At 32.5% G+C, this 14926-nt stretch overlaps 1 protein-coding gene, 1 long non-coding RNA gene and 1 pseudogene across 2 annotated transcripts; all 3 read right to left on the bottom strand.

Annotated features, from left to right (window-relative positions):
- Nucleotides 1-4316: 4316 nt before the first annotated feature.
- LOC105797986 (uncharacterized) lies at nucleotides 4317-5100 on the bottom strand. Its single transcript, XR_001134875.2, has 2 exons — nucleotides 4835-5100; nucleotides 4317-4693 (listed from the first exon to the last, which is right to left on the bottom strand). It is a non-coding gene; the product is annotated as an uncharacterized LOC105797986 (long non-coding RNA).
- Nucleotides 5101-7366: 2266 nt separating this feature from the next.
- On the bottom strand, nucleotides 7367-9172 carry LOC105797984 (heat shock 70 kDa protein 8). The gene has a single exon (XM_012627847.2). The coding sequence runs from the start codon at nucleotides 9170-9172 to the stop codon at nucleotides 7469-7471; it is 1704 nt and encodes a 567-aa protein (XP_012483301.1). The 3' UTR covers nucleotides 7367-7468.
- A 1627-nt stretch (nucleotides 9173-10799) lies between these two features.
- On the bottom strand, nucleotides 10800-14778 carry LOC105800515 (heat shock 70 kDa protein 8-like; annotated as a pseudogene).
- Nucleotides 14779-14926: the final 148 nt, after the last annotated feature.

The following is a 14926-nucleotide window of genomic DNA, read 5'->3' as shown; positions in this document are numbered from 1 at the left end:
GAACTTGCCCCCATCAATGTGCATGGGAACTTTCGTAGAAAATGCATAGGAAGCCACTTCATTTGACAAACCTCCACACCTATCTTTATAAATTGTGATAGTAAGGTAACAATCAATCCATTCCCATTTTGTACCAAAATAATACATTATATTATCCCCTAAGTCGTTTGGCTCTCAAAAGTAGCAGACAGACTATCAACCATGGCTTTGATCAATATCATGTTAGCTTCGAAGCGGTGTCGTCGCCATCGAAAAGGTACCAGATCTTCCTTCTTTGTTGTTCCAAGGTCGATAAGCTCGGTGCCGGAGTCATCATCACTGTCGTCGGAACAGTCTAATCGTTTCGACGAATGGTCTGCTACTGATTGTAAAATAATGATGCTGGTAGCAGTTGTTTCATATTCTTATTTGCTATACCTTTCAATATTCGGGTAAATTTTGTTTGAAATGTAGAAAACTAGATTCTATAAGCATTTCCCACTTTTTTTTTTGTAGGCTATGGATATATATATATATCGAGTGATTTAAGTATTGGAGTATTGGCTTCTATGTAGGAGGTAGTTGCCTTTGTACAATGTAATTCTGCCTTTTTTAACTTGGGTAGAATTTTTGGGTCAATTTTCTTCTGCAAATTAATTTCTTTTAGAATTATACCTAATACTGTTAATCTATTGATGATTGGGCTTAGGTAAGGCATGAGCTTAAGTTTGGATCTTATTGCTTGATTACGGGAGCGAAAGTAGGGAAAAAAAGTTAGGGGCTAAAAGATAATTTTATGTAAAAGTATCATGGAAGCCTTTGTAGTTTGCATTTTTCCATCTCTAGCTACTAAAAGAATGAGCAAATTAGTCCTTATACATTAGATCAAAGAGCAAATTGATTATTCTTTAAAATTTTCATCTAATTCTACTATTAAAAATTGGTCATTGTACGTCAGCATAAGGCACACGTGGCAGCCAAGTGTCATTGTTCGGTTATTCCATAAGCCACACTAATTTTTAACAATATAAATTGGTGAAATTTTAAACTGAAAGGACCAATTTGCTATTTGATCTAATGTCCAATAACTAATTGGCCCATTTTTTGAGTAAGGGGCAAAATGCAATTTGAATCTTGGTACAGAAACCTCCATAATATTTTTATCAATAATTTTATTATTATACTAGTTTATAATTTTATAAATTTTAAGAGATTTAAAAATAATTTTACTATTTTAGGGGTCAAGGCTCCTGCCTACCCTCTTAGATTCACCTTGTTTGGCCATGAACTCATTGTTCGAACATGGTAATCTTACGAGGTTTCTATGTTGATTCATTTGATGTTGCAGCCTAATGTTTAGCTTTAGCCAATGGTGAATCTAAGGGGCTGATATTAAGCTTTGCTCACTTTAAATGACAACTTTGTTTTTAATTTCTTTAAAAATGATAAAATTATAAATTAACGTATTTTGATGTCTCAAAATTTATAAATAAGGAAATAAGATTGCAAGGAACATGAGATGAGAGGAAGGAGATGATCTATTAAGGACATTAATATATATCTACTTTCTGCTCAACATTTAAGGTTATTTTCTTATTGGTTGATCTGCAAGGTGTTCCCACGTTGTACTAAGTCGAGCTAGTAATATTTGAGAATGGACCTTAATAATATTTTGATATAACACTTCTTATCCAATTTTATTTTTTATAATTGGGAAAGGAGAATAAGATTGCTTGAGATCGAACTAAAGATCTCATGCCTACAACAAAATGTTTTTGCCATTAGATTAAGGCCCAGTTTTTCGTTGCTTAAAAAAAGCACTTCTGACTCCAAAAGCACTTTTGAAAGAAAAGCTGTGAAGAAGAAAATTGTTTTATGAAATTTTAGCTTTTCGTAAGTCTTTCAAAAGACTTCGAAAAGGAGTGAAAAGGAGAAGCTAAAAATTTTAGCTTTTCCTCTCCCAAAAGCACTTTTGGTGCTTAATTAATTTTTCACCCCTCCAATAACATAGTATTTTTTTTTCTTGGTGCTTAATTACAATTGTGTTAAAATCATTAATTAAAAATAAAAAAAATATTTTTTAAAATACTAATTACAAAAATTTAATGGTTATATTTAAATATTTAAAATATAGTTTATATATTCTAATTAAATTTTATAAATAATTAATATTTATTGTTTAAAAATATTTACAATTTATATTTTATATATTAAAATATTAACAAGTTATAATAATTTTTATATTATTACTAAAATATAATAATATTAACTAATTTAAATATTATTTAAATGCATATTTGTTACTTGATAATAACATGTCTAAAATAGACATTTTATTTCTCAAAAGTACTTTTTGATAGCAATGCTAAACACTCAAATTTTAAACCAAACTTTTCAAAAGCACTTCTCAAAAGCACTTTTCCATAGCACTTTTCAAAAGCACTTTTCAAAAACAATGAAGAACTGGCCCTAAGAGGTTGTTGTCCCCAGCCTGTCCCTTTAGGTTTGTCCTGTTAGGTCATTAACTCCTTATTCGAAGGTTTCTCTATTGATCCATGTAGTGTTACAGTGTTATGTATAGCTTTGATCAAGGGTGGACTTAAGAGGTAGATAACAGCTTTGGTCACATCACATTACTAATAAGGTATCATTACATAGGTTCCATTAAGTACCTTCTTTATATACACTCTCAATGGCATAGAAAAGTGGTTCTTCTTCCTCCACCAACCTAGCTCCCATGGAGTTTTTCATAACCTCTCTTCTTCCAACCTGATCACTTGCGACTCTACGCCCGTCCGCACTTTATATTAAGTGAATCGTCACTAAACTCCTAACCGAAAACTTGTATCAACAATTTCTATTTAGACTAATCAAATTAATTTAAGCTTACTGACATACTTGATTAATTTTAAAATGAGTAATCTGCAATTCTGAAAACTTATGAAATTTTAATTAAAAACAATAAAATTAATACGACTTTGAGATTAAAAAAGGAAAAAAGAAAATTTTATGACATTGAAGAAGGTAAAATTTTAAATATTTATTAAGCAGTGGTCGATTGGTATATCTTAATAATTTTAAATTTATAAAGTATAAATCACGTGTTTAAAATATGTTAAATAATATAGTTTTATTCTGTAAGTAAAATGTTATGTTATAAACAAAAATTATTATAGCCAAGGCCAACCAAATATGTTATGTTATAAAAAAATATTATATTCTATATATATATATATAAACTACTAATCCAATAACAATTAAACTCATTAGTAAAACTTTAAAAAATTTACCTAACTAAATAACTCAACCCAAAATATAAATTTAAAAAATTATATTTAATGCAATAAAATATTCATTATATTTATTTGTGTTTTTAATATAAAAACTATTTATTATATTTATGATAATATTTTTAATATGAATACTTTTTAATATATTTTTAATGTATTAAAACTTTTATTTTAACGCTTTTAATGCATTTAGTGAATTATATATATTTTTATTTTTAAAGTAAAATTAATCTAAAAAATAAATATGGACGGGTCAAATTGGACCCGAATTTACTTTTCTTAAAATGAGTTAAATTTAAACAAAAAATAAACTCATTTTTCGGTCAAATCAAATTCAAACTTAAAAATTGATTTAAATATTTTGTATGAGCACATGAACACCTCTATCATATGAGGTAAATATAATAGTTTGAAACCCCATCACACAAACTCATTCTAGTGATTAGAGATCAAATTCACACTGCTTTCGATTTGTATTTCCTTATATTTAATCTTCCTATAATTTAATATACCAAATTTTAATATTTTTAATAATAATTTTCATTCATACCTTACCATTATAATTACGATTGAAATCTGAATATATATTTCACAAAATTTTTAATCTTACCATACTTAATTATAACGCTTCCATACGCATATTTTTAATTATTCTAAATAAAAACAGTAATATTTTCCTATTTATATGTTAAACTTTAAAACAAAAGTTGTACATCCAATTAGCAAGTGATTGAAGTTTTTAAGTGAAACATCCCCAAAATGTCAAGGTTGAAGTACTACAAATGGTATTCTCTGCCCCAAAATTGTAATGTACCAAAGTGTTACTTGAAAAAGTATAAAGTATGATTTAAGTATAATATCATTGTTACATAAAAGATTGGAGTGGACCAATCTACACACAAAATTGTGTGAAAGCAGTCCCATTTTCTCCCATGGTTTTAGTGTAAATGAAGATATGAAAATATATTAAGTAGGTTATTACATCCATTCAAAAGCTTTAGTCAACTTCAATATAGATATTGAAAACAAGAAATTAACTGCTGAAAATTGACAATGCAACACCCAAAAGAAAATTCTCATTAATAATCATAAATAATTATGCTGAGTCATTCAAATTTCTTATATTTTTTAATTTTAATATTTACATTCAACATATGTTCGAATATAAGTATAAAAAAAAACTTAAACTTTCTCATATAGGATACAGACTCGTATAATACACTCACCCGAAAGCGGATATATCATATACATACTTATGTACAATAGATCTGCTTCTTTAGAAAAAATCAAACCCAGAAAAAGGGTTCTTGATCAGTTCAATGTTTTAGCAGGTGCATTTGATTCCACCAGTATTGACCATAAAACATGCACATCTTCACAAGGGCAAGATTTCACATCTTCATACAAAATGTATATCCCTCTCCCTATAAAAAAATCAATTAAAAAAATTTGATTGAATTTAATCTATATCTAAGAATCCCATTGCTGAGAAACACTGCATTAATTTAAAAGAAAAAAAAACCATGAAAAATGCAGAGAGATAGAAGGGAGATTAATGAACATACTTTTTCTCTGAGCTGAGTGGAGACGAAACCGGAGTTTCTTCAAGGGAGAAAACAGGGATTGAAGCCACCCCATCTGAAGAAGGAGGAGTGGCTATGATAAAAAAAAGCACCCCAAAGGGTCACTGAGAACAAAAACTGTAGGGTTTTGGTTACATAAGTAGGATAAAGAAAAGTCTAATGGTTCAACATTTTGGCTCTTCTTTTTCCTTTTATTCATAAAAATTTTACATTAACTTGTTTGCCAATCATGGATTGATTTTGATGTTGGTGCAGTGTCATTGTCAAAACCCCCCATTTTTATTTTATTTTATTTTCACTTGTGGAATAAGAAGCCACCCTACCAATCAGCTATGGTTTTCAGAGCTCTGCTTAACTTTTCTTTTGGCCACCATTTTTGTCTCACTAACTTCACTTATGCTTCAAGCCACAATTTTTTTGGGTTATTATGCTATTTCATACCCGAGTTCGGTTTCAATGCCTATTGTGGTACTTGAGATTTTTTCGTTCTGATTTAGTGCTTAAGTTTAGTTTCGATGTTCAATTTGAAACTTGAGGGTTTTTTTTTCATATTCAAGTATTTGGGTTTACCTTCAATATTTAATTTGGTACCTAAACTTTTATTTTTGTCCCAATTAAGTACATATGTTTTTTTAGTAGAGCGGTTAAAATATATTGTTAATCTTTGTATTTTGACAAAATTTGAAATTTAATTATTGTACTTAAAAAGTTAAAAAATAAATTCTATTACTTTTTATTTAAAACCCCAATCCAATCATTAAAATCATAAGTATTTTTCGTCAAAATTTGTTAATTTGGCATGTTGATTAGGTTGCTCTTTGTAACATGGTATATGATTGACGGATATTAAACAGGCTAAATTGACAAATTTTAGCTAAAATTACTAACGATTAAGCTAGGGTTTTAAATTGAAAAAGTAAGAGAATTGAATTTTAACTTGAATTTCAAATTCTATAGAAATACAAAGGCTAGCAGCATATTCTAACATATTAGAGCAAATATGTCAAATATTTATTAGGCCACATGATGCTAATTCTTTTAAATATCCAATTGAATATTGAAACCAAACTCAAGTACCAAATTAAATATTGAAGTTAAACTAGAGTACCAAATATTATACTAACCCATTTTTTTCTAGTTTCCTACACCACATGCACTCTCATCTATTGCTTTAAAAAACAAGGTTTTGGATAGGGAAGAATACTCCAATTGTGGGGTTGCTTCTTTTTGCCTTTTTCTGGGTCCAACTCTTGTATTTTAAGTAAAATAAGCCTAAAAATTTGGAATTTCTTATTTCCACTTCCAATTTTGTGGATAAAAAATATAAATATCCAACAGTGTAATTAAATCTCAATGTAATTATCGGTTAATAATGATTAAAGAAAGGGTAAATTATATAGATAGTCACTTAAATATATAAAAAAAATCATTTTAGGCACTCAAAATAAAAAATTTGCAATTTAAGCACTTACGTTACATAATTCGGTCATTTTGTTCACTCATCAAAACCACAAAAGGCAAGTTGACGTGATAGTTAAAAAATCAGTATAATAACAAATTTATCCTCAAATTTTTATATATTATATCGATTTAGTCATAAATTTTAAAATTAACTCTCAAAATTTACAAATGTTCTCAATTTGGTTCTAATTTTAAGAAAATAAGAAAATATGTAATTATAATTATGTTTGTTTAATATTAATATTAAATTTATTATTATATTTTTGAAAAATATGTATTTTATATATTATTATTTCTCGTCAACAATATTTTAAATTTTATATATATATCTTTAAATTTATTATTATATTTTAAAAATATTTATTTATTTATATATACTCTTTGAATATTTTATAGTTACGATCAAATTGAGACTATTTGTAAATTTTGAACATTTAAAAAAAAATCATGACTAAGTTGATACAATATTTAAAAATTGAGAACTAAATTTTTTATTATACCAATTTTTTAACAGCTACATTAACTTACGGGAGTGATCAAAATGATCGAACTAAGTAAATGGGTGCTTAAATTACAAACATTTTATTTTAAATACCTAAAATGAAAATATTTGATAGTTAGATGACTATAAGTGGAATTTACCCTTAAAGAATAATAAAGAAAAAAGTAATTTACAAGAGTCTCCCTCCCCATAGGACACCTGTCCTATTGGGTGACTTTAAAGAGTGTCACAGTGGCATAGCTTGCTGACCCAGTAATTGAACTCCACCTATAAAGACCCAACGATTTAATTAGTCATTCTCAGCATTTTACTCATTGTAAATGTCACTTCGATTTCCCTTTATAAAGAAGTCGAGCCTTTTGCTTTTCAAACTTTTTCTTCAATACAATCATTATTTAAAATATGTTAAGTATTAGTTAGATTAGTATTAATATTATTATAAATATTGAAACGTATTATACTCTAATTTTTAAGTTAAAATAGAGATACGTTAACGAAATTGTTTAAAAAAATGTAACTATTCTATGGTAATAGGGAAATGTGTCATAATTTCCAACAAGTTTTTGTAGATCTTGACAAGAGTAGTGAAGAAGAGAAGTTACGTTCACACGAACGAGCTACATGCTTGATTTCATTACACATGCATGCAACATTTAAATCGAATGATTTTTCCTCCGGACTATCATTGAGTCCAGAGTAGGCCCATATGCTCTGTCCAGTACTTCGTTGCAACAACTGTGCCCGTCATCAACGGTCGGCATCTTTAATTCCATTACGGGAACTACAGGTTGTCGAGAACCTGGAATCATGACTCTAGCCAAAACACTCAGCTCATTTGATGCATTAATATCCATGCCCACATTTATCTCTGGAACTCCTTCAAGTGCCGGAGGAATTCCGGTTATCTTGAAATAGCCGAGCAGATGATTCTCGTCTTCCAGCTCTGGTTCACCCTCGTAGACGACTATCAATGCCTCGGTTTGGTTATCTTTGAAGGTTGTGAAGATCATTTCTTTATGAACAGGCATTGTAGTGTTTTGAGGTATAACTGGCACAAATTCAAACCGGTTAGCTCGTATCCCGATTCCGAGAGTTGTGACTTGAGAGGTTAACAGGTCCACGTCGCCCAAAGGATCATCGATACCTGAAGTTAACGCTCCTTCCAGAGCTGTCCCGTAGACTGCTGCTGTGAGCGGGTTCATTCCTTTGTAAATTTCTCGTTCACATAAATTCTCGACAAGATTTCTTATTTTCGGAATACAAGAACAGCCACCGACAACTATTACGTCGGTCAGGTCCTTTACGTTAACATCCCCATTCTGCATGCACTCGACTATGAGAATCTCCGACTCGCAAAATATATACTTGTTTACCTCTTCGAATTCCTCCCGTTTCACCTCCTTGCATAATCTCGACCCATTACCCAAATCTACATCAATTTGTACACTTTCTTCGAGAGAGAGCTTGTGAATGGCTTCTTGAATTGCAACTCGAAGTATCCCCATTGACTTGATATCGAGCTTATCAAAACTCGGCAAGAGATGGCGCATCATGTTCTCAAGAAGGTCCTCTCCTCCGATTTCACTTCCAGATAAGGCTTTTATCTCAGTAACTCCCCCGTCTATATCTGCTACAGCAACATCACAAAACCCTGCGCCCATATTAAAGACAAGAGCGATCCTTTTACCTACCCTGCCCGTTTTGTCACGTAACATATGCTGCTGCTGCTGTGCATATTGTAATGCCACAGCAGCAGGTTCAGGCATCAATCTAAGAACGTGGAGACCAGCTATACTACAAGCTCGTTCTATTCGAGTCAACTGAATCCGACTAAATGAAACTGGAATGCACAAAACGACGTCTTTTATAGGCCGCTTCAATTTAGATTCAGCCATGATTCTTAATTCAGCTAGATATAATGCAAGAACTTCTTCAGGTGTAGTGGATTTCCAAACATTGTTCACCAAGGCAGCTATGAACGGACGAACACCCATGTCCAATGTCTGAACCAAAAAAGGAAAGTTTTTGCTTGCGTGAACAATTCGGTCGGTATCAACCCTTCCTATTAGTCGCTTCATGTTCAAGATAGAAGCTCCAGATAATCTTTCATGCTTACGAGAAAGATGATAGTTCACTTCACCTAAAGGAATATCATTGTCGACAGGGACATCAAAACGAATTAACGGCTGGTTCCTAGTATTCTTCAGAAGCTCCACTTCTGAGCCATTCCAGACAGCGACGCTGCATTGTGAAGTTCCGATATCAATTCCAATCACAACTTCCGAAGAAGCAGATGAAGATTTCTCCTCCTCTGTTGTTTCACACTTAGATTCCACGGTGTATTCCGGTTCAGCCATTCCTTCAAACTGGCAAAACAATTGAACACCTTAAAATAAATATAGAAAAGCGACGACTGTTTTTTTATTTCTTTCTTTCATAACTCATGAAGCTTAAGCTTTAACTTCCGAAACTTCTATTCAAAGCCAACAAAATCATAAAACCCCAAGAATGGAACTCCCTAAAACCAAGGTTAATAACCCATCGAAAGATCATAAAACTGAATTCTGTTTGACAACCAAGTTCTTGAATTTTCAAGGCTACCTCATATAACCAGAGTACCAAAGAAGCATCAAGCTTTCAACTTTAGCATGAAAAGAAATTAAAAACCAAAACCAATCCACAGTAAAAGAAACAAAATTCTTTATTTCTTGGACATTAAAAGAAAACAAGAAACCGGAATTTGATAAATCCAGGCTGCATTGAAAAGAAGGAAAAGCAGAGCAAGTTCTATGGAATCAATAAGATAAGAGAAGAGTAAAGACAAATGCAAACCTGGTAAAAGAAACTGCAAAAAAACAGTAAGCAAGATTGGCAGTCTTTTAGAGAATGTTGAATTGCAGAGAGATGAAGAAGGTGGCAAAGAAATAGAATGAAGAGAGTAGTGGAGGCGAGAAGAGTTGAGAATTTGTGCACTTGCAAATAATACAATGGAATGGCGCTTTGCTTGACGTTATGGAGTTTCCTTTGCTCAACTTCTATGCTATATATAAAGCTTGGATCTTCCTCTCTTGAGTTGGTATAAAACGGACTTAAATTTTCTCAAAACTCCCTCCCTCAGTCTTACTGGTCTCGTTAAGCATTTCAAAGTTATGTTAATGAAGTCGGATATGTATCATATATCTATGCAGGCACTGTTGCGGCCCCATGTGTTTCTGCATTTTGTATCTCATTGGAACTAAACACCTTTTGTGATGGGTCAACAACACAAGGGAACAATGGTTAAGGCCTTTTGTTGACACCCCAATAATCAAGGTTCAAACTATGTCGATGTAATTCCCCTCTCCCAAATGGCCTAATCAACAGAGGACAATGTCCATTATAATAATAATAGTAATAACAAATAAATATAAATTAGACATGAAAGTAGAACAATATGGTCTGGTCTGACTCAAAGAATCCTTGTTTTGTAGCTTAAAGGGTTCAAATTCAAAGGAAGAAAATTTGAGAAGATTTCATATAGATGTAGAAAAGTTCCTGTTGTCTGGTCAAAACCATAATTAGGAACAATGAAACTTAACTATCTACAATCCATATGAGAGATTAGAACACTTAGATGACAGCAACCCTTGCAACTAAATATCATCATTCAACCAAAAGAGAATGAAATTCAGAATGGGCACTACTTACAGTTACAGAGAGGTTCTACTTAGACTAGATTGCATCTCACGTAATGTATATTGCATGTTCTATGTCCACTTCAAAGAAGCTTTTCAAAAATTGAACTGCAAAAAAGAAAGAAAAATGATTCAGCCACTTCACTTTGTTGAATTTCAGTTTGATTTAGAATTGTGATTTGTTTACTTTCTGATTTCTGGAAACATATTCTGTTTACTTTCGTCTCTTCAAGCTGCATTTCTGAAATCATTCTATTGACAACTTCATCAAAACTTTTAGAAACATAAAAAAGTTGATTTAGTGTTGGCTCAAACATTCCTGTCAATCTATTTCGACATCATAAACATTTTAGGATACATTGATAGCACCAAGTAGTTGCTGCTACATGCTTTATTTCATTATACCAAGTTCACATGCATGCAACTATATATATATATATATATATATATATGCAAGTAAGAAAAAAACACATTACACAAACTGTTGCTGAAGACTGATTCTCTAATGGACCAAAAAAACATACAACATTCAAATCAAATGAAGTTTAGAGTAGACAAATATTCTCTATGCAGTGCTTCCGCACAACAACCGTAACAGTCATCAACAGTCGGCATCCTTACTTCCATTATGGGAACTACAGGTTGTTGAGAACCTGGCATTATTAATCCAGCAAAAAGACTCAGCATATTTGATGCATTAATATCCATGCTGACTTTTATCTGCGGAGCTCCTTTAGGTGCTGGAGGAATTCCGGCAATCTTGAAATAGCCAAGCAGATTATTCCCTTCCGTCTTCTCCGCGTCACCCTCATAGATGACTATCAATATACCTCTTTCTGGTTATCATTTCCTGTCGTAACAATCAGTTCTTTATGAACAGGTATTGTAATGTTTCTAGGTATAATGGACACAAATGGATTCCTGTTAGTTTGTATACCGATAGGTGTGGTTTGAATGGTTAATGGGTCCAAGTCACCCAAAGGATCACTGATGCCTGAAGCTACTGCTCCTTGCAGAGCTGTCCCGCAGACTGCTGCTTCAAGTGGGTTCATTCCTTTGTAAAGTTCTCTTTTACATACACTCTTGACAATATTTTTTACTTTTGGAATATAGGAACAGCCACCCATGACTATTACGTCGGTCAGATCATCTACCTCTACCTTTGCATCATGTAAGCACTGGATTATGAGACTCTCACACTTCTCAAATATCTTCTGGTTTACCTCTTCGAATTCTTCCCGGCTCACCTGCTTACATATTCTCAATCCATTACCCAAATCTACATCAATTTGCACACTTTCTTCAAAAGAGAGCTTGTGGATGACATATTGAGTTGCAACTCAAAGTAACCACATTGAGCTGATCTCATTAATTTCATGGCTTGAGAAGAGGCTATTAAAATTTGGCAAGAGATGGCACATCATGCTCTGAAGGAAGTCTTCTCCTCCGGTCGCACTTCCAGCTAAGGCTTTTATCTGAGAAACTCCCCCAGCTGTAGCTGTTACAGCAACATCACAATACCCTGCACCCATATTAAAGATGAGAGCGACCTTTTTACTTCCCCTGTCCATATTGTCATGTATCATATGCTGCTGCTGCTGCTGCTGCTGCTGCTGCTGCTGCTGCTGTGTATATAGTAATGCCACAGCAGCAGGTTCAGGTATCAATCTAAGAACGTGGAGACTGGCTATAGTACAAGCTCGTTCAATTCAAGTCAACTGAAACCGACTAAATGAAACTGGAATACACAAAACGACATTTTTTACAGGCCACTTTAATTTAGATTCAGCCATGATCCTTAATTCAACCAGGTATAATGCAAGAACTTCTTCAGGTGTAGTGGATTTCCAAACATTGTTCACCAAGGCAGCGATGAACGGACGACCACCCATGTCCAATGTCTGAACCAAAAAAGGAAAGTTTTTGCCTGCTTGAACAAGTCAGTCAGTATCAACCCTTCCAATTAGTCGCTTCATGTTCAAGATAGAAGCTCCAGATAACCTTTCATGCTCATGAGAAAGATAATAGCTCACTCCAACTGAAGGAATATCATCGTTCAAAGGGACATCAGAACAAATTAACGGCTCGTTCCTAGTATTCTTCAGAAGCTCCACTTGTGAACCATTCCAAACAGTGACACTGCATTCTGAAGTTCCGATATCAATTCCAATTGCAATTTCTGGAAAAGCAGATGAAGATTTCTCCTCTGTTGTTTCACAGTCTGGTTCCATGGTGTATGCCGTTTCAGCCATTCCTTCAAACTAGTGACATGACTAAACAGCAACAACATCCATCAGAACACTCATGATGAATGAATTAGATGACTTAGCAACTGCATACAACTCGTAGAAAAACAACCATAGCAAAAAATATGAAGTCAGAATTAGATGAACAAGCATTTTCTCTTGATCCCAAATGATTTCTGTAAATAACAAGAAATTTAGAGAAACTATTCCAAGTCCTTTTTCACATATAGTATACAATGCCACCACCATAGAACATATAATTTCATTTCTTTTATCAAAACTAAACTTTCCTTTTACCAAGTATGAAAACCCAAGTTCACAAACAGATGAAACACAGATTACCTCAAAAAGATTCTTAAAATGTAAACTATTATCAATGTAAATACCAGCAAGTAAAAATATGAGAAAGTAATCTACGATATACATATCTAGTAAACATCTCATTTTAAGAACCCACAAGCAACCATTAGACAACCATTTTAGTCTCCAACACAGCATGGTAATGTAAACTAGAGAATTATACAAACAATCGTTCATACAAATCTTTTTACAACACATGAAATGTACACATGAAATGTATTATGATTCCACATTAATACTCAAAATTTAGAAAGCCCGAGAATCTGCAAAGCTAAAACCTCAAAACCTCCACCATCAACACCTTAAAATGAATGAAGAAAATCAATGGCTGTTTCTTTCTTTCATAACCATAAAGCTTAAGCTTTAACTTCCAACACATCCATTAAAGCCAATAAAAATCATAACACCCCAAGAATGATCCCTAAAAAAGGTTAATAATCCATCAAAAGATCATAAAACTGAATTCTTTTTGACAACCAAGTTCTTGAAATTTCAATACTAACCCATATAACCTAAGTACCAAAGAAGCATCAAGTTGTCAACTTTAGCATGAAAATAAAAACCAAAACTAACCCACAGTTAAAGAGACTAAATGCTTTATTTCTTGGACATTCTAAGATAAGAAGAAAGAAGAACAGGAAACCAGAATCTGATAATTTCATGCTGCACTGAAAAGAAGAAAGAAAAACAGAGGTTTTAATGAATCAAATAAGGAGAAAAGAAGGGTAAAGAGAAATGCAAACCTGAAAAAAGAAACTGCAAAAAATCAGTAAGCAAGATTAGGAGTCTTTTAGAGAATGTTGAATTGAGAGAGATGAAGAAGGTGGCAAACAAATAGAATAAAGCGAGTAGAAGAGGCAAGAAGAGTAGAGAATTTGAGCACTTGCAAATAATACAATGGAATAGAGCTTTGCTTTAGTTTTAGAGTTTCCATTGCTCAACTTCTATACTATAAATAAAGCTTGGATATTCCTCTCTTGAGTTGGTATAAAAAAGGACTTAAATTTGCTCAAAACTCCCTTCCTAAGTCTTAACGGTCTCATTGAGCATTTCAAGGTTATCGTACTTGAAGTCGGATATGTATCATACATGATTATATATCAGATATATAATCATATATCCACGTAGGCAATGATGTGATTCCATGTGTTGCTGCATATAATATCTCATTGGAACTAAACACCCTTTGTGATGGGTCAATAACATAAAGGAGCAGTGATTAAGGCCCTTTCTTGACACCCCAGTGATCGGGGTTCAAACTATGTCTATGTAATTTCCCTCTCCCAAATTGTCTAATCAACAGAGGACAATGTCCATAATAATAATAAATGGATAAAGGTTAGACATGAAAGAAGAAAATATGGTCTGGTCTGACTCAAAGAACCCTTGTTTAGTAGCTTAAAGGGTTCAAACGTCAAAGGAATAAAATTTGAGAAACTAAATTTCATTTAGAAGTTGAAAAGTTTCTGTTGTATGGTCAAAACCATAATTAGGAACCATGAAACTTAACAATCTGCAATCCATATGAGAGAGTTAAACACTTAGATGAGAACAACCCTTGCAACTAAGTATCATCATTCAACCAAAATAGAATGAAATTCAGAATGGATACTACTTACAGAGAGGTTCTATTTAGACTATATTTCATCTCATGTATATACAATGCACATTTGCCTGTTCTATGTCCACTTCAGAGAAGCTTTTCAAAAATTGAACTGCAAAAAGGAAAAAAAAAAGGTTCAGCCACTTCAGTTTATTGTTGAATTTCAGTCTGATTTAGAGTTATGATCTGTTTTTCTGTTTACTTTTATCTCTTCAAGCTGCATTTCTG

Source organism: Gossypium raimondii, chromosome 9 (assembly GCF_025698545.1).
Source record: "Gossypium raimondii isolate GPD5lz chromosome 9, ASM2569854v1, whole genome shotgun sequence".
In the NCBI taxonomy this organism is placed as follows: Eukaryota; Viridiplantae; Streptophyta; class Magnoliopsida; order Malvales; family Malvaceae; genus Gossypium; species Gossypium raimondii.
The sequence above is the reverse complement of the archived record's forward strand: the minus strand, read 5'-3'. Positions and strand labels throughout refer to the sequence as shown.